This window comes from Gymnogyps californianus, chromosome Z (genome assembly GCF_018139145.2).
Source record: "Gymnogyps californianus isolate 813 chromosome Z, ASM1813914v2, whole genome shotgun sequence".
NCBI lineage: Eukaryota > Metazoa > Chordata > Aves > Accipitriformes > Cathartidae > Gymnogyps > Gymnogyps californianus.
In genome coordinates, this window is record NC_059500.1 from 56,010,067 (window position 1) to 56,030,864 (window position 20,798).

General features: G+C 41.2%; 2 protein-coding genes across 2 annotated transcripts in view; one reads left to right on the plus strand and one right to left on the minus strand.

The window, feature by feature from the left end:
- The window catches only part of PGM5 (phosphoglucomutase 5), a 78,682-nt gene extending 73,141 nt beyond the window's left edge, over positions 1-5,541 (plus strand). Inside the window, exon 11 of the mRNA XM_050913337.1 lies at positions 3,961-5,541. Within this exon, the coding sequence (XP_050769294.1) occupies positions 3,961-4,050 (90 nt within the window). The 3' untranslated portion in view covers positions 4,051-5,541. The remainder of the gene's footprint in view (positions 1-3,960) is intronic.
- A 6,951-nt stretch (positions 5,542-12,492) lies between these two features.
- TMEM252 (transmembrane protein 252) lies at positions 12,493-14,289 on the minus strand. The gene is given in 3 exon segments (XM_050913741.1): positions 12,493-12,850; positions 13,938-14,239; positions 14,242-14,289. Coding segments are annotated over 3 exon segments (708 nt in total).
- Positions 14,290-20,798: the final 6,509 nt, after the last annotated feature.

The window sequence follows — 20,798 nt, forward strand, 5'->3', positions numbered from 1 at the left end:
GGTAAAAAAGGAAGGAGTTATTTCTCAATTCTTCTGTGTTCTTGTTCCAGGACTTAGAGCTGTCTCAGTTACCCTGACCTCTCTGAGCAACCTTCCGTGTAATGTTTAAATTACAAAAAGAGAAGGACTGAGAATTAATATCAGTGTTAGGAGAGAAAAGGATTTCTAGCCCATGCCTGAAACATCAAGGCTTAACATAATTTATACAATAATAATAACACCACCTAGCAATTACAACTTTTGGTGACTTCAAAGCATTCTGCAAGCATGTTTTTGTCAAGGCTACCTTTACAAAGTGGAAACCTACTTTAATTGATACTAAATCTGACTGACAAGCAGCTGAAGAGGTAGAATTTGGGGTTTGACAGCAGTTTTTAGAGAGGGAAGATGCAGAGATGGAAGACACTTGGTACATCTTCTATCTTTACAGACCTCCAAAAGTTAAACTATAGCCCTTCTTTGATGACTTCATGCTGTACTAACCCACTTGTTTCTCTCTCTTTAATTTTGAGGCATTAACAATTGTTCCAGAGAAGTGAATTCTTCTGGAACATGTAGTACTATGCCAGCTCTGTTTAGAAATCTGTCACGAGGTCTGAACATTTGTTCTGAAATAATTACTGTCCGAAGTGTCGTTTTGATTATTAGTAATTCAGGTGCCTAAATCCCTGTGTAACAGTCACACAAGGTTTAGCCGATTGATGCTGGATCTTTGTCCTCAGTAGGACATTCTTTTAAGACTGGCTAATTTGGATGGCCTTCCATTACCTCTCCCTGTGATCCCAGAATACAGGGAGCAAATGGTTTAGTGTTTAATGTTTTACAAATACTGACATACATACACATAATTGACCCTGTGTTCCTAGTGTTCCACCCTGTACATTCACTTGGGTATATGTAAAGCTGAGAGCGCCCAAAATAACACTGGTGGACATGATGCTGAATGCAAAATGCAGATCAGTATAGTAAGAGAAGACAGAGCAAAAGTTTGAGAACTGTAAAAGAGAGTTGTAGTTACCTGGTGTTCACTAAAGTGTTTGGATCCTATTTGAGGGTATTACCATTCTCTGAGCTTTTTTTTGTTTTATTTTTCCCAGATAAATTCTGCAGAGTTCTTTTCACTGATGAGACTGATGGAGCAACTTGTTTTTGAGACTTAAATTGGACTGGGAAAAGTGAATTTGAGACCTATGGAAAATGTCCATGCCTAGACTGTGTAAAACTCACCTACATTTGGTTTTCCTAACAAGACTGAAATTCAGTGCAGGCTAGGGGAGAGACTGAAGAGAAAAGATTCATGAGCTTTCCAGGCAAAGTCTGGATGGATGATTTTGCATCAGAACTGCATGAATTTTGATGAAAGTTGGCAAGTTTTAGCATAAGTGCTACACATAGTAGGTTTTCACATGGTGTTTCTTGATATATAGGTGGCATTTGTCCACCTATTCTGAGAAAAATATTTTCTAAAGCCAAACTCCAGACACATGCTGAGCTTTTAATGTGCAAGCAGGTACATTTCAGCCTTGCCTGAGCCTTTGATAAACTGGATGCATCATGGGGCAAATGTTATCTGAGAACTTGACTAGAAGAAAGGGAGTTGTATGGAATTTTCTTGCAAGATCGCAGACAGAAAAAATGCTGCATGAGCCAAGCAGGAATGATACACCTCTGACAGCTCTGGTACAGATTATTCCCAAGCAAAGGGATTTTGATCTTTATTTGCCTTATGTTAGATAACTGCTTGTTTGATATATTTCCTGGTATGGATAATCATTCCTACCAGTTATATTTTTAGAAGTGTAACTTTTATCTGTTATTACTAAAGCAAAATTCTGATTTAAGTCAGTTCTGTTCATTTTCAGTTCTTAAATTTTATCTAAAGGATAACGTGCCATATCTCCCAAACGGTTTCCAAGAGATAAATACGTTATTAACGTACAGAGTGATTGCAATTACCATTTTGAGTTGACGTGTCAATAGTAAAGTTTTACAATTTCTTAAGTAGAAAGAACCATTTGAAAAATATTTTTAAATCAAGATCTCTTTAAGATATAGAAGTCTTTCTAGAGTCATATTAACTATAAATGATTGCTGGCTGGGATTTATCTTTTGCAGCTGAAATGTAAACTATTCATTGCAGAGATAAAGGAGTATTTAAAAGGCATATACAGCTCTAGTTCCTTCTTATTCTGCCTAGCTCTTGCCATTCTGAAGAGAATGCATGCACTTCTGGTTTTTTTACAACTGCAGGATGAAGAAAGATTAGTTGAATTGAAGTGTGAGAGGACAGAACTAAAATAGGACTTTCTCTGTTGAGAAGCGTGATTGTAACAAGCAGAATATTTAGTAGTAATTGGAACGACTTGGCAAAAGAGCAGCAGCTAAATTGTTTATGTAAATGTGTGTCACAAACTCATTTGATTTTGTGTTTTGTTCAATGCATTGTGTAGAGTTTTATTTGGTTTTGTTTTTTTCTTCAGAGTGCATTTGTTGCTTAAGAAAGCAGGGTCAAGTAAAGCTGGGCAGTAGGATTGCTTTTTAAATTTTCCTGTGTTTCTAGATGAAATAAGGAAGTTTCTTAGGGGAGTAATAGAGGGCACTCAGTTCTCCTTAATCCATGTTGCTGGAGGGGAGGAATGACATGGTCCAGACCTTATAAATTGTCACATTTTAATATTTACTTTTGCAGCATTTGCCGACAGATGTGAATTTGTGCTCCCTATATTAATCTTCTCTAAGCATGTTTGACTTTAGTGGACTTGTATTCTGCTTCAGTGATTATTCAGTAGATAGTATCTACAAATAGGGAGCTTTTTGAACAATAATATGTCAGACTGCTCACACTTGTGCATAACAAAGTTTGATCATAAACTCACTTGACACCAATGGCATTCATGATGTTATGGTGTTATTCCATGCCTCTGCTTGCACAGTTAGTTTGTCTTCTCACTCTTTTGATTTAACCATCTGACCATTTGTATAAATAAAGCAAACACCTCATACTGTCAGAAACTGTTAGGTGGCTGAAACAGATTCAAAATATTGATTATATTAAGCTTATAAAAAAGATATCTGTAAATTTAAGCTCTCTAGAATTACTGTTTTGTTGGATTTGATTTTTAAAACTGACAAGTTTAAAGCCAGAATGTAGTTTATTTGAAAGAGGCAGCAGGGGGAAATCTTTGAGGGTCAGAAAATTACCTTAAGTTTGGTAATCAAATGTATGATTCTCTGAAAAGAAGGTTTTCACACAAAACTCAGCTCTGCCAGTTTATCTTTGCGTATCATTTAATTAACTGAGAGAAGATTCCGTTGCCCTTTGAAAAGGTGTATTTTACTTGGTTTTCATATGGCACTATCATAGTTGTTGTCTGCACTCACACATCTGGGCAGTTTCGTGCATATGGCCATTTAATAAGGTCTGTAGCCAAAACCTTGAGAGGTCATGCTGCTTTTGTTGGAATTTATCCTATTTAATACAATTACAGGTGGTATTACTCAAAACACACTGTTGTGATTTCTGTTAAGGTAATTGTTACAGTAGCTTCTGACCCTAAACTTCACAGCTTAAGTGTGTATAGGAAGAAAATCTCATCTACATGGCTTCCACTCATCAGAATAGAAATAATTCTACTTTTGTGATTTCTAGGTTGTTTTGTACAGCAGATTTCACAAGAGCTCCACAATGCCTGTTACATAGAGATGTTATCAGTATAGTGTATTTACTGGTTTCTCTTTTCTGCATAGCTTAGATATACTCAGTGTAACACTTCACGAAACATATGCTCAGCATGATACTTCATTATATCAAGTATGACAGTGTAGACACTGTAACTGTGTCAGTGTTTATTATTAAATGATTTACTATTATTATATAATACTACAGTTAAAAGGGGGATTTATAAATATGTCTGTTGATATTTCTGCTTTATGTAATTCAATGTATTTCTTCCTCTTTAGGCTGTGCTGAGTCCCCTTATAGCAATCGCACTGAAAATATCTCAGATTCATGAGAGGACAGGGCGAAAGGGACCCACTGTCATCACCTGAAGTCACAGAAGATTGTTAAACCAGGGCCAAAAGAGGAACAGCAAGGAAGAGACAGGACCTTGCTAAAACATGTTAGCCATTTGTGCCTTGTATGATTTAAAAAGTTTTCTTGGGGATAGAGTTAGGGTGGGAGTAAAAATTCAATATAATATTGAGCATATTCATTTGCATTGATCTCCAAATACAATAGTATATTGACTTCTTTGTTTTACCTGCAATATCTTAATTTCAGATAACAATATAACCAAAGAAAGAGGCCTTAACCTTCAAATGTTGTCAGCAATGTGACAGAAAAGGAAAACTGCTTGTTTTTGAATGCTGTGATAAAGGTTGGGGAAATTTCAGTTAGGGAGAGAGGGGGAGGCGTTGCAAAGCAAAGACATGCCTGGTGAATATTGTTTGGGATCCTTGTGACCTTCTTGTTGGTTTACGAAGAGGTGTACAGAGCATGTCTGAGGCATAAGGGCTTGCAAAGGGTGTGTTTCCTCACCTGACCACTCCTCCTCTCCTGTCTCTCCCATTGCTCACAGATGCACGCTGGCAGCAGTGTTGTATACACAATTGCACATGCTCCCAAAGAAGGGGTTATCCCATATTTTTTTTACCCCTGCTTTTAAAGCATATCAATGTGACTTGTGCCTTTAGATTTTCCTGATTTTTTGACTCTTTTTTTTTTTTTCCCCTCCAAAGGGAGGCATTTGTGCTATAGAAGCTGATTGCGTCCTTCCAGCAATATGTCGGGTGTGGAATCTGGCTGTCTTTTGCAATATTCCTCATGTCAGGAGACGATATTGGTGCTTACTGTGTTTGAAAGGTAATCACTGCAAGTTCAGCAATTTTTCATGAAGGAGTTATTTTGGAAGTTTTTTAAGTCTTTGGAATACTCATGCTCCACTTACCATGAAGTGGTAAGTGAAGCGTGTAGTGAAGAGGAAATTAAAACAAACACTAATGAATTAAATAGAAATACTTGTCTGATTCACCAGCTGGATGCAGTTTCTGTTAGATTTTTTGTAACAGTGGATCATGGAATAAAAATTTAGGGAGTGCAAAGGGAGAAGACATGTCCCGACATAGATCTGAGAAGGATATTGGGGATATGGACATCAGCATTTTTCTGCTTGTGAAATGATACTGCAGTTCTAGCTACAGTACTGTGCTCTGAAGAAGAACACAAACACTTTATGCATGTGGCTTGTTTGAAAGCTTTGCTTCCTTGGGAACAGTGTGGTCACTTGTATCATTTGTCAAGGTGGCTTTGTGCAACTTGCCTCTTTGCAGTGTGTTTCAATTCATTGTGGTTGTCAAATTTTAGTGCAATTTATATAATGTTGCAGCAAAGGAAATTGTTTTGATTTCTTTCAACACTTCTGTCAAAAAATTGCTATGGCACTTAGTACACAATAAAGAGTAATGCTGTATTTCTGTCTTAATACGTAATTGTGGACAAGACACACTGCACTTTCAAGCATTCTAATAAAACTGCCTTTAATACAATTACATTATCTACTTAATTGACTCTAAACAAATGAGGTACTAATGTTCTCACATAGTATTCCACCTTACCATTAAGTATTCCCATAAACTAAAAGAGATTTTAGTGCTTTAGTTCTTTTTATAAAGATTTTTTTTGGAGACAACCATGGCATTCTCCCACAGTTTGGACATCTACTTTTGAATGTGAGAATATTCATCTTTACAGAAACCTTGTTTATCTAATCTGTCATTTTTCTTACAGATCAAAATCCTCTAGGTGCAGGGTAGTAAGCTTCTAACTAGTGGATCACACATGGTCAAGCATAGACATACTCTGGATTATGACACTCCGTTCAAATTACTGGACTGCATGAAAGAACATTCTGAAAGGCAGTCCAAGAACTTCTAAAATTTCTTACACGTTCTCTGACAATGAAATAATTTTTGATCACATGGTGAACCAGCTAGTTATAGTACCAAGTATCCCATTTGCCGAGCTTCTGGGACTGGGACTTGCACTTTGAAAAGTGAGATGTACTGAAGCCAGGTGCCTTTCAAGATGTGGTGGGAAGATTCATGAGGAAAAAATCAGGACTGTGAAGAAGCATACTTGTGCTTTTATCAGAAGGTCACTAGAGCACTAGCTGCATAGATGGCAGTCTGCTTTCATGAAGGCAGTCTTTGTGAACAAAGGATATATTTAAAAATCTCAGTACTGACTTCGTCCTGGGCTTCAGAAACAATAGTTGTGCGTCTGTACTGAAATGGAGAAAAGGGCTGTTTGTGTGTGGTTTTGAATAGCTGTCAAACAGCAGACTTCCAGAACTAGCCTAACCCCAAACCCACTCACCATCCCTTTTTTATGATGACTGGTGATATTGATAAAATGTAACTGGTATTTTCCAGCAGTTAATTGCTTGTCTCTGCAAGAAGATGAATAAAACTTGGTAAGGCTGAAGTACAGTGTATATGAGGTGTTTGGGGAAGGACTGTAGCCATAATCTCATAAAGTGTGCTGCATTTACTGAGGTCTTTTACTTATTAACATGAGAGGTGAATACTTGGAAAGAGCAACATACATGAACTTATACCAAGATGCAAGGCTTCTAAAAACAGACCATACATCTAGCAGAGGAAAAGCTATTATTAATACTGTTTGTCTTATCACAGTGTCTAAGCGCTATGACAGAGACCCAGACCCTTCTGTGGCTATTGTTGGATAAGCAGTTTTATCAAGTCTGGAAATTGTAAAATTCCCATGTTTTTCAGCTGTGATTGCACCAACATTTACTTGGACAGTAATTCTGTTTCCCAAAACCTCAGATTTTTCTGTACCTAGCCATACAAAATATACTCCCAGCATGCTGGAGAAAAAGGGGAAAGAGGAATTCAGAGAGACCAGTGAGAGAGAGAACAATTTCAAGTTACATTAGCAGAGGGCTGACCAAGACAGGGCTTGGTGGGTCCCAGGAACAGAGAAGGAGGCAGCAGGTGGCGGAGAGGATTAGGAGAGGACAAATTGCTGGATTCAGCTGGAAAGAGATGTGATAAAAGAATACTAAAAGCACGACAATGGATTTGAGAGAGGGAAAGAGAGAAAAAGGAATTAAAGGCGGGAAGGGAACATAATTTAAGAATGATTTAATAATGTTCAGTATTAAAGAAAACTGTCTATTATTTCATCTGTTTCATGACAGTGTATTGTAGTAACTGCTCTCATGATCTAAGATAAGTAGTAGTCTACACTAGAGGGAAATAAGGGCAAATTTGGAGCAGTATGAATTGGTGATTCTGACATAACTTACTTTAACAGTTTACAAAAACACAATGGCTGAGACCGAATTACTGAAAACGGTAGAAGAGTGTAGTGCCAATGTGACTAGAAGCAACAAAATGTTTGGCTTAGTCTCATTGGGGAGCATGGTTGTGGCTTTTTACCACACAGGTTTCAAGCATCTGCTCTTCAGCATCAAGTGGTTTGAGCCCAGTCATAAAATACCAGCAAATTCACCTGCCAGCACAGCTAAATAGTTATTACATTTTCCTTGGGAGAAGTGCCCTTCTGTAAGAGAGTTAGTGGCAGGAGGAGAAACACATTGTGTTCAGAGACAATTTGGAAGGCAGCAGTACTCGCCTGAACCACGGGATCACAGAATCCTTGAGGTTGGAAGGGACCATCTAGTCCATTGGGACTAGAATCACTTAGTCCATCCACCAGCTCAGAGCAGGGTCAGGTAGAGGAGATTGCCCGGGACCATACCAAGTCGGGTTTTGATTATCTCCAAGGGTGGAGACTCCAAAACCTCTCTGGGCAAACTGTTCAAGTGTTTGACCACTCCCATAGTAAAAAAAAAAAAACAACTTTCTTGAGTGTTCAGATGGAATTTCATGTGTTTCAGTTTGTGCCCATTGCCTCTTGTCCTGTCACTGGGCATCACTGAGAAGAGCCCGGCTCCATCTTCTTCCTTCTCTCGCATCAGGTATTTATAGAAATTAATAAGATCCCTCCCAAGCCTTCTCTTCTCCAAGCTAAACACTCCCAGCTCTCTCAGCTTCTCGTCATATGACAAATGCTCCAGTCCCTTGGTCTCTGTGGCCCTTTGCTGGAGGTACTCCAGTATGTCCATGTCTCTTTTGTACTGGGGAGCCCAGACCTGGACCCAGCACTCCAGATGCATCTCAGTAGTGCTGAGCAGAGGGGAAGGATCACCTCTCTTCACCTGCTGGTAATGCTTTTCCTAATGCAGCCCAGGATGCCATTGGCCATCTTTGCTGTGCAGGTGAGTTGCTGGCGAGTGGACAACTTGTTGTCCAGCGTGTGACCCCCAGGTCCTTCTCTGTGGAGCTGCTTTCCAGCCCACTGGCCCCAGCATGTGTTGGTGCCTGGGTTTATTCCTCCCCAAGGGCAGGACTTTGCACTTCCCTTTGCTGAACTTCATGAGATTCCTGTCGGCCCATTTCTCCAGCCCATCCAGGTCCCTCTGAATGGCAGCAAAACCCTCTGGTGTGTCAGCTGCTCCTTGCAGTGTTGTATCATCTGCAAAACTGCTGAGGGTGCACTCTGCCCCATCATCAGATCGTTAAAGATGATGTTAAGCAGTATTGGCTCCAATATTGACCCCTGGGGCACACTGCTGGTGACTGGCCTCCAGCTGGACTTTGTGGCAGTGATCACAAGCCTGTGGGCTTGGCTGTTCAGCCACTTTTCAACCCACCTCACTGTCCACTTATCTAAACCCTATTTTGTCAGCTTGTCTATGAGGATGTTATGGGAGATGGTGTCAAAAGCCTTACTAAAGTCGAGGCAAACAACATGCACTGCTCTCCTCTCATCCACCGAGCCAGTCATCTCATTGTAGAACATCATCAAGTTGGTTAAGCATCATTTCCCCTTCATAGATCCATGCTGACTACTCCCAGTCACCTTCTTGTCCTTCATGGGTTTGGCAAGGGTTTCCAGGATTAGTTACTCCATCACCTCTCCAGGGACTGAGATGAGGCTGACCAGCCTGTAACTCCCCAGATCCTCCTTCTTCTCTTAAAGACAGGAGTGACATTTGCTCTCTTCCAGTCCTCAGGAACCTCTCCTAGTCACCACAATCAAAGATAACGGAGGGTGGCCTTGCAATGGCATGGCCCAACTTCTTCAGCACTGTGCATGCATCCCAAGTCATCCCATGGACTTGTGTATGTCCAGTTTGTTTAACTGCTTCCTAACCTGATCCTGCTCCACTCAGGGTAAGTCTTCCTTTCTCCAGACTTCTCCTCTGGTCTCAAGGGCCTGGGATGCCTGAAGGCTGGTTTTACCAGTAAAATGGAGGGAAAGAAAGCATTGAGCACCTCAGCCTTTTCCATGTCCTCTTTCACCTAATGTACCTGTAGAAACTTTTCTTGTTCCCCTTCACACTCCTCACCAGATTCAACTCCAGGTGGCTGTTGGCTTTCCTAATCTCATCCTTGCATGATTGGACAGTGTCTCGATATTCCTCCTGGGTCACCTGTCCCTGCTTCCACTTGTCATACACTTCCTGTTCATATCTGAGTTTAGTCAGGAGCCCCCTGGTCATCCATGCAGGCCTCCTGCTGCCTTTGTTTGATTTCTGCATGTCAGGATGAATCATTCCTGAGCTTGAAGGAGGTGATCCTTCAATATCAAACAGCTGTCCTGGACTCGTCTTCTCTCCAGGGCCATAACCCATGGGGTTCTTCCAAGCAGACCTTTGAAGAGATTAAAGTCTGCTCTGCTAACTTTGGTCCTACTTTTTGCCCTTCTCCCTCCTTTCAAGATCCTGAACTCCACCATCTCATGATCGCTGCAGCGAAGGCCTTCACATGCCCACACATTTCTTCTGGTATTGTAAGTATCAGGACAGCCACGCACCTTCTTGCTGGCTCCTCAACCACCAGTGTCAGGAAGTTGTTGTCAATGCACTGAAAGAACCTGTTCTGTTCTGAAGCCTTAGTTTGACCTGTTCATATCCTCCAGTCCAGAGAAAATTCCTTTTAATCTAAAACCTCCAGCTGCTATTCTTGGCAAAGATGACTTCATGCTAGTAAGTTTGATCAAAAGCAAACCATTTAAAAGCTTTTGCTGCTTTAAGATTGTTGAAATTTTTGAGCTAATTGCCCACACCATTTTCCATTAAGCTCATAGCCAAATAGTTCATTAGCTGAAAAGACAAACTGAAAAACAGATTGTATCAAACAAAATATTAGGTATTAACCTTAATTTTCTCCTTATCTCAATAACCTTCATGTCTCAAATACTTTCTTCAATGTTGCAGATTGAAGATGCAGTTATCTTTGGTTTCACATTTCTGGATCCACTGAGATCTCACAACATCTGCAGAAGGCTGGAGCTAAAAAGGGGCACTGCAGGACTGCCCTGGATTGGGGGAAAGGAAGAGAGGATTAGCTCTTCCTGATTGTCCATAAACTATGTGGAAAGAATCTGAATGTCATTTCTTATAGCAAGCTTGTCCAAGAGTAACCTTCAGCAGTACTCCTGCAGTACTTGCTCTCAGAGCTACCTGTAGTCTCAATCATTTCCCACTAATGTGGTCTTGCTTTAAAAGTTATCATCTGATGGAAAAGTTACATTTCCACAGGAAAAAAAAAAAAAAGTTGAACTTGCACAGGACAAGCTTTTTGCCACAGGAGATCTCCTGGTTAATCAGCCTCATCTGCTGCAATTGATCCCTGCACCAATACTTGTGCAGTGTGCCCAGTCTTCAGGATCCAGGGCCCTGGAGTAAAGAAGCAAAGGATTTCAGGGTGCGGGTATGGTAGTGCTAGGAGGTAAGACCTCCTAGGTCACTTGGCATAGGAGATCCTCACTTCAGCTGTTTTGGAAATAATGTGAAGTGTTCCTCTGACTTTTACTGTTCTCCTCTGGGTGTGCCACTTCTCAGTCACTTTGAAAAATCTTTATATGCTGATGGCATCTTCTATCAGCTTCTATCTTTTTCAGAGACTTCTTTTAGCCTGTGATTGTTTTAATACATTTCTTGTCCTCAACTTGTTTTGAACTGATTTGCCTTTCTCTGTAGTTTCTCTACCCCATTTTATCCTGCTTTCCTTTCTCCTTACCTCAACTGAAGGTTTATAGGTCTTTCCCATAAAGGAAGAAATTCTTCAGAAGAAAAGACTGGCACGATTGTCACTTCCCTGGCCTTAGCCATTGTTACCATCACCATCATGGCTTGCATTTCTAATATATATGCAGCCATAATGCTAAAGTTGTTGTCTTGGGGTATGTGGGCATCTGGAAAGTGTGATAACTTTTCTCTCTCGCTGGTTCTGCAAGAAAAACAGGAACAGGTTACCCACAGAGGTCGTAGATGCCCCATCCCTGGAAACATTCAGGGTTAGGTTGGAGGCGGGTCTGAGCAACCTGACGTAGTTGAAGATGTCCTGGCTTATTGCAGGGAGGTTTGACTAGATGACCTTCAAAGGTCCCTTCCAACCCAAACTATTCTATGATTCTATGAAAAAGCAAAACTCCACCTATAGTCAGTGTTGCAGGTCCAAATCTGAGTGAACCTCCATGAAATTTTTCTTGTCATCTGGAATCATATGACAGTGGCCTGGATGCAAATTTGCCTCAGTGATTTTTGTGAAAGGAAGGAAACGTAACAGAGGAAGGATGAGTCCAAGCCTGTCCTCCTTCTGGTACTTGTTCCCTAATCACGAGGCCACTTGTGTCAGAAACAGCATACAGGACCCCTTTTTTAGTTCCCACAGTCTCAAGTAAGCTGCAGTGGAAACAACTGCTTTTAGAGAGGAGTTGCTCAGAGGAGTCAGAGAAGGTTTTTCCTCCTGCAATTGCTTGTTCCCTATGAGGAGCTGTGGGCATAACCAGGGTGTCTGTTCTAGGAACTGTATTAAGTGTATTGTATCGTGTGCTTATCCTAAATGATGGACATCTTGTATCATATACGCAAATATAAGGCTTTGTTTTAAATACAAAATTTATTCATTAATTCAATAGTAAAATACCAGCTATTAGTACCCCAAAATAAAACAAGTAACTTGAAAGGCATATGATACAAAAATAATCAGTTACAACAAATAATTTACAAATTCCAAACAAAGGCTGAGTTAATAGGTTTTTCAAATCAGCTAATGTTACAAAAACACAAATGAGGACTTTCAGCTGAAATTCATTATGAGGCACAAGACATTTAAGATTGATAACAGCATGATGCTTCATTTATCTTGCAGCATAAGAAACTCCTATTGCCAGTGATGTTGACTTTTGTAAGATACAGCCTGCCCATTTCTATCTCTATGGAGATTCATTCTGCTTTGAAATACTGAGCACCTTTATATATATCCCCTCCAACTCCACTCAAACACACAAATGGTCAATGCTTCTCCCGGGCACTTTTGCCCTAAGTGGTGTACTATTAGGGACCACTGACACACGTCTTCTTCCAATTTTCCCCGCTTCAAAGATGCAGGATTTTACCCCCTGCCTGTCTCAGATGTTCTGATAGACGTTGCTCTTTCTGAGGTCCCCTGGCAGTCTGTATCCTGTTGGTAACTGTTTTCTTGTGTGGGTGGATGAGAATTTGACTCCGCTCCAGGGTTTAACTCTTGGTCAGCTGTTTGCTGCTGTCCTGGCTGCTGCACAGATAATTCATACGGTGGTGGCTGTTCCTGATCGTTGGTTTCACTGATGAACTCTGTGCTGCTTTCACTATACGGAGGCGGAGGGATATTGATGACTTCCTGCTGTTTTAGTGTGGAGGCAACTGGCAGTGGGGACGTCTGTTTTTCAGGATCTGTGCTGTCTTCATAGGAGGGGGGATAGAAGTCAGGCCTAAAAAAAGGCAAACCAGAAAGAAACGCACCATGGTGAAACGTGATTTATCTCAGAGAGCTTGTTAGATGCTTTGTCTGTTATGTTTCCAAAGTTTAGATGAGCCTTAAACTGTAAATGGAAACCTAAGTAGGTTTAGATCAACGGAATATATTAATATAAACCAGCTGGCATAGCTGGGATCATTACCTCTGTCTTTCTGCAAAATGTTTTATTAAAACACAGCATTCTAAAAAGATGAGCCTTCCCCATGAGAGGTCCCACCCATGGCATACAAACACTCATGCTTGTGAGTATTTCACCAAGTGCCCGAGAAAAGTTTGATTTGGAAGAAGAAAGAGATCACTGTCTGAAGTAGGTTAAATTATTGAGTTATTTATTATTACAATAATCATTATTTTCCACAGTTTTAAAATACATTTTGCATGTTTCTGCTTATCTAACCAAAATTTGCTCAATGTTGTTTTTATAGTGCTTTTAGAGCACCCATTGTCAGTGTTTCTGGTGCTGTTTCTACAACAGTCTGGGAAAAGTAATTTGTATCCAGTGACCCTGTTAAACACTTTTGTCAGGCCTAGTGCCAATCAGTTTAAGAAACTCTCTCTCCCAAAACATTAGACTTTGCTCAGAAATAGCGGGGACAACTACACAAGAAAACTTTAGCAGGGACCATATCAGGAGCTGAAGTTCCCTGCATACCTCATTGGTAACAAGTAGTATGAGTACAGCAGCACATCTGGAATTGTCTGTTGAGATGGAACTAAGGATGCTCCTGCAGGAGCTCCGTGAAGTCGGCATAGCTGCACCTGCTCCCTCCATGCATGGCTTTGGACCACTCTGTGCAACCTGCCACGTTTCCTGTAGTATACCTTACCTTATGTAATTTTTGTACAAATTGCTGTTTGCACATTGCTGCTTGCTCTAGCAAATCAAATTTCAGACTACAGTTCTCTCTACAGAAATATAATAAAATGGCTACACATTTTTTGTTTTGTAAAAACCTTGTATTGCTTCTTTCTTCTCACAGTATGTTTACAAAACAGCATCCCTCCCTCCCAATTCTTCAGCAGCAGTCTGCGACACATACCTGTCTATGGTGCTGACACGTAGCTCTCTACAGCTGGGATTTCGAATGAAGCTGCTGCTGAGGCCCCTGTATTTCAAGACTTCATGGAAAGTGCTCCAGAAAATGCCAGTCACAAGGAGAAAGAACCCCAAACCTAATAGGCAATAAACCACCAGCTCATTATTTCCACATCTGCATGTGGAGGAACTTGTGGAAATGCAAAGGACTCCTAGACAAATAGTGGAGAAACCGAGTAAGAGCACAAAAAGACGAATGAAGGTAAAAACACCTTTTGGCATCTTTCCCAGCAGACACAGCACTTTTAGTTCCTGTCTGCTGTTTGTTTGCTGGCTGTCTCAGCTGTGCTTCTCATCTTCATGCACTGGTATTTTATACAGGCCAGGATCAACTGGCCTTTGGACAATTAAGAGAAACAGGCAGTTTTAAGATACTTATTAACTCTTTGAGATATTCATAATCTCTTTTGAGATTAATTTGTAATCTTAAACCTACTTTAAGGAAGGAAACAGAAACTTCCTGCACCATTCCTTTGCCACTGTAGTCTCCGAAGTGCGTACTGAACTGCTGCATTCATTGCATGTTACAATTTGCAATGTTTTACACACTTTGTTAGTTTATGAATGAGACCTGTATTTGCTTGTCTTAAAAAAACCCAAAAACCAAACAATGAAAACACTCTTCATAACTCCCTGTTAAAAGTTCGAAGGGAAAATATACTTCTTTCTTAATCATGCATTTTCGTCTTTCATTGGATTTTGGTCTCCTTCTGTCTTTAACACATTATTCAACTGCCTCGATATTTTTAATAGTCCTTTGAAAAAGGATAAATTTCTAGCTTGCAATGTGATATAATCAATGAATTCAGTATATAAAATGAAAGAAATCAAAATTGCATAATATCAAAAAAGGACATAGGCACACAAGAAATCTCCTTTGTCTGCAGATTCAATTGTACTCTGATTCCTCTACCTTTATTCTCTTCTCTCTTCCAGCAATTTTTATTGACTGATTTTCAAAACAGTCAGTGCTCAAAGCTATGCAGGAACATCCATACTCAGTTCTCCAAATATACTTGGACATCTGAAATTCAGAAATGCTTGCTACCAACAGATTTTAGGCCTAAATATTGCTACCTCCGAAGCAAAAAATAATCTTTAGAATTAGCCTACGGATTTTCTCTTGGGGAGTATACCCACTAGTTTTTGACAGGGCGTAGCAAACTCCATAATCAGAATTTGACTTGTCGATTAATGTTACCTTATTTGGAACATTACTAGTTATGTTTCTCAATATTTTCAATAATGGAGTAATTAACCAGACCTTGCTTAGGTTTGTTGTAAAATCTCCATTGCACACAGTGAGCAAATTAGAACAGGGGACCTTAAAAAAAACAGGCTTAGGCTCAAATCTTGCAATAATGAGTTTATTGTTGGGTGATATTCAATGATATTCAGTGGGTTACGTATGGGTAACAACAAATGATAATGAGAATTATCTGTTATGGCCTATAAAAGGGTTTCTTCTTACCCACTGTGGACTCTTTATTTCACTACCGCAGTCTGGGGGAGCTGTAGGGCTTCTGTAGTCAATGCAATAAAACTTTCCAATATACTGCTTGGGTCTAGATGTTGTAGGTCATTTATGCAAATCCTGAAAGAGGGAGTCACATTTGATGGGATGAGGAAGGCTCCAGCTCTTCCTACTCTAGATGCTCCCTGCAGCTCTGGAGGGGAAAGCTCTTCACAGGCACTTTCAATAGGGTGCTTGAGCCTTGTATCTTCCACTTAGAGGAGAGAGTTTTGATTTCTGACTGGCCAGGAGTCCTGAAAGTACTGGGTCTCCTGTCTCATCTTGTCCTGGGCTGTACCTGTGTGAGCTGCACCACAACACACAGTTTCACGTTGTATCTCACAGAAGCTTTACGGTGTCTCATGTGACGTTTCATGTCTGCTCAACCAGCACTGAATTTTTCCGTTCCATATATATCCAAATGTGGCGGATGTTCATTTACAACAAATCAGAGTATTTATAAGGAAACAGCAGCTGGTACAAATCTGCCGCACGTTCTGATGAAGTACAATTATTTCAAGCTCCCGCCACCATTACTGCTTCATTAGTTCTCAAAGGATCTGTGAAGCCATTCTGACTTTTATTTTCAGGATCTATCACAACGTCAACATCAAGAACAAATCTTGTAAAACAATATAATCGTTGGGCAGAATTTTTCTAAGGTGGGTCACTCATGTCATAGCAAAAGTGAAAACACAGCAAGACCAGCTGCTACCCTTCCTAAGGAAGGCATTCAGGTAAGGAGTGATTTGGAATAGTCCATTTCAGAGCAAAACCCTGCCAAAGTTGGAATAGTCCTGTTCTCTCAGCCGTTGGCTACAGCCACCTACACAGCACCGAAGAAGCGTGGCACCACTTCATGTGCAGGTGAGAGCACGAGTGAGTGCAAGCTAATCTGTGGCTGATATGATAAACCAGATGATGTAAGTCGAGCGCTTCCCACTCTGCAATGCCTTCTCACAATTTCTTCAGGTCATATTTCCTGTAAGGCACCTTTTCCTTTATCAAAAGTCACCTATTTGTTTATTCTGATTTGGGTATCTGAAATTCACATTCACACGTAGTTTCCTGTACTGTATTTACCCTGTTCAATTATGACAAGAAGGAAATCATCTTACCAGTAACTTATTAGGCTGTCAATATTCTTGTGGCTCTCTGGCATGAGGACGTCACAGGCTGATATCTCAGGATCATTATACACAATCGCAATTCACAGGCATTTAAATACACCAAATCTCCAGATGCCTTGGATGCACAAACCAGTCGTACACCTTCCACTTTTAGATATCTTTAACCCTTGACCACAACCTGTACAATGGCAAATCTCTCCTCATATTTTCATATGAAGTAGCTGGGGAAGCAAGTAATAATTATGTGCATATCTCTATGGTTTTGGCTACCTCCGCACAGAAAACCTGCTAATAGTTTTGGGAAATACATTGTCTTTACTGCTCATGAATGAATAGAAATGAAAATTGCTCAGCAAAGCTTCCCCTTAGGAGCTCGTGGCTTGTTCAGTATCACTGCTACAGGTCTCCAGTCGTGCAGTTCAGCTGGGGAGGTGGCTAGCAAATTTTGGATAGCAGTAGCAACCTGATTCTCAGTGACGCATGCCCCTCACCTGCATGTCCCTGAAAGGTCAAAACAAGCTCCTATTGCCTCTCCAGGAATGTGGTTTTTCTCATCCAGTTGTTGCAGATCCAGGACTGTGTAACCGTGCTGGTCAGGACCTCTGCTCCTGCTTCAAAACTGCTGGCCTACTCGACAGGGGTTTCATCTGCTCTTAAAAATCTGCATCAGCTATGCAAAGCACTGTGCTAACTTACCATCACGCAGAGCTACAGCTAAAAAACCTGTCGCTGGGTCTTGAGCCCTGCATCTTCTCCTGTTGCTGAAATAACAGTTTGATGCTTACACTGAATACACACTTCCAGGCTGGATCTGGCCTCTGTCACCACATGGAAGAAAGGCTGCAGCACTCTCCCCAGGCTGGAGTCAGGTAAGTTTAACACGTTCCTGGGCTACCACCATTTTTGCCTGGGAAAGGGCAAACTGATTGTCCTCCACCTCACTGTGAAATAGTTCGCAGAGAGGCTCAGACCACTGCAGCGCTGGCAGCATGGCGTGCTTCCCCAGCAGCCGAACTGCTGCACGAGTCCGGTGTGGGCGCAGGCAGTGGGGAATTATTTCTCAGTGTGACTGCTTTTACTGCACCCTTCACAGAGGAGGTTAGAGGGGGGACAACACAGTGAAACATCGCGTTGAGTTAATGCTGCAGGTAAGACCACTGCATTGTTCAGCATTTTAGCAGAGTGCAAATACACAGAGGAGCTGAACTTGTTTATTTGTCTAAGGAGTTCAGCACTGTGTGCTAGTGTGCTCTGTGCTATTTCTTACGGAATAATAATAAAAAAAGATTACCTTGAAGTTTGAACTAGGAATGCACCTTAACTGAATGCCAAGTTAATTTTCTGATCCTTATGATAAGAAGAAACTCCTCTGTATGTTCCTCTAAATCTTGCATGTGCATAATTTGTGATGAGCTATAAAATTTTTATCTTTGTGGCGCGGAAGTTTACAGTCGATCTTGTTCACAGTGAGCTCTCCTGTACTGTGTTTCTTTCTTAGACAAATGGGAGTGAACGTTGTGCATTGGTACTTTTAATGGGTTTTAGTCCTTTTATAATGGGGGCTCCCTATAGAGAAGATGAATTCTGCTCTTGTCATCCCACAGTAAAGGTACGACTTCATGTGATGCCTATACAGCTCTGAAACTGGCTGTAAATGTGACAAGTTTATTTTCCATGTGCTTTCAGTTCACGTGCCTGCACTGCAGGCAGGCTGCGGGCTGCTTTCACAGGGATGCCTACCAGTCATCAACCCTCCATGGTGTGAGCTTGCACATTTTCTGGAAGATGTGTTCCTGCAGCCCTTGAGGATGAGCCAGGATGGACATACAGAGGTATATATGCTAGATCCATATCTATACATATGCATACATACAGACATTGACGCAGGAGGGAAATGGGTATACATAGATAATAACTGCTGCTCTCTGAGAGGGGATATCCTCTCACTTTTTCCATCTGTCTTGTCAAGATAAGGCAGCACTGAAGAATATGAGTGTCTGACAGGTATCAGGCTAGATACAATAAAGGATTTACACGTCTAAGCACTAGGTATTTCCATCCATAACCCTGTGGCTGTGAGCCTAGGAAACTGACCTTAAGCACCTGTGTGCCCTGTGCAGTCCATAAAGGAGTCGAGCACCTCGGACTGGGACCCAGGGCAGCCCTGAGGGGCATCTGGGAGCTCCCAGAAGAGGCAGCAGGAGGCCATACATCTCTTAGCGAGCAGGTTTCCTAGATGTGGTTACCCCAAAGCTATGCTGGGCTCTGAATACCACTCACAGGTTGCTCCCCAGCTGCTTAACCTGGGGCTGATGGGTATTACAACATGCAGCTCACACCTCCCTATACTGCTTAGTAAGGTTCAAGCTGCAAAATACAGCAAAAATTCAGCTGCAAAAGCAGCTATCTGGCACAACAAACAGATCCCTTCCCTTAAGAGAGCTGCTCCACTGGCAAAGGCATGAAGTGCAGCAAATTCCCACTCTCATGAGCTGCCACTTAGCATGTGTGCAGGTGCAGGGTGGTCAAGGACCAGGGGATCACAGAAACCTGTTAGTTCAGCCGCTGGTTTCACAAAATTCAGGTCTTTAAAGGAGGTGGCAGAGTTGTGACAGTGGAAAGCAGTGACCAGGAGGGGTAAAGCCATGTGTTGGGGCTGGGAGTTTGTGCAGGGAAGATGAGAGTGGAGGCGGGGGGCACAAGAGGCAGGTGGGGCACAGCGGGACCCCTCAGAGCCGTGGCAGAGTCAGTGCTGCTGGGTGCCCACTCACCAGCAACAGCTGCTCTTCCAGCAAAGTAACTACAAAAGTGTAAGCACGTGACAGAAACACATTAAAATAAACTGTTTAAATAGGCATGTAGTTTACATCTGTCTTGTCTAGTATGAACTCCACCAGTTCATCTCCCTGATAGTGCAGGACTGTCTCCCAGAGCACCTTTGCTTCATGCCCTGTTGTTTCAAATATTCATGAATGCTCTTCCTGCAATTTGTTTTCCCCATAGGCTAACAGATCCAGATGAATTTATAGTAACTTTTTTCCTGTATAATTTACACTTTCTCCCTATTTGTTAAACATACTTTACAAAATAATTTTTCTTCTGTTTTTTTGATGTTTCAGATCTTTCAGACTACCCACACACATAAATAGAAATACTGAGTTATTCATGACTCCTATCTAAAGTTCAGGTAATTACTGTAATTCATATCTTCTGTAGTACTTGTCCTTCTGCTACCACACAATATTTACTGAAATAATTATGTTGATGAAAACAGCTTTTACTTCCTGTTTTCTATTTATTGATCTGTAGTCATTGATCTGCGTGTTTTAATTTTATAGCTGGAACATGACAGCGTCATATCTGTGGTGACACAGGCTAAGTTAATTGCTACAGGAAAAGCTGGACAGGAAATTGTATTCTGGCTATGTGAAAAAATTTAAGAATTCAGATACATTCCCTTTCTATACGAGGAAAAGATATAAAAAGAGATATTCTGAAAAACCTCTAACGAAGAAGTTACAAAGATTAAATAATCTTTATAACTGTCAGAAGAATCAAAAGCCAGTGACTAGGCTACACCTCACATGGGGGGAAGAACTGGTTTGCATGATAGACTTCAGCCTTCGAAAAAAAAATTAATTTTCTGTCAATCATCACAGCCAGTTCCCTAGCAACTCTAAAAAATTCAAGAGAAGCAAGTGAGACCTGTCAGCAGCAGCCACTGGCTCCACAGCATGGTGAAGGCAGAACCCTCACCCCCAGGAGACAGCAGGCTTGCAGTGCGACTGCAAGGTGCAGTGAACAGAGGACTGCTCAACATTGCATGAAAGCTGTGGATGGAGGGGTGACCGGGGAATGAGGGGTTAGTCCCTTGTGGTGCTGTGGGAAAAGAAGAAATAAAGGAGCTCTTTTTATGGGGAAGCTATATATCTGCCAGTTGTTTCACATTTGCAGATCTTCCCATTTTTGCAGACTGCAGAAGTTTGGTGCTTTCTGCAAGAGGTCGGTTAAGTCTATGACAATAGGCTATGGGTATCTTATCTCTGAAAATAGCACTCGATTTCCAATTACTGCATCTCACCTATAGTAGGTATATAAAGAAAAAGGAAGAGAAGATGAGAAGCTGAAATAGCCAAATAATGCTATTTAATTTTCAGGGTTC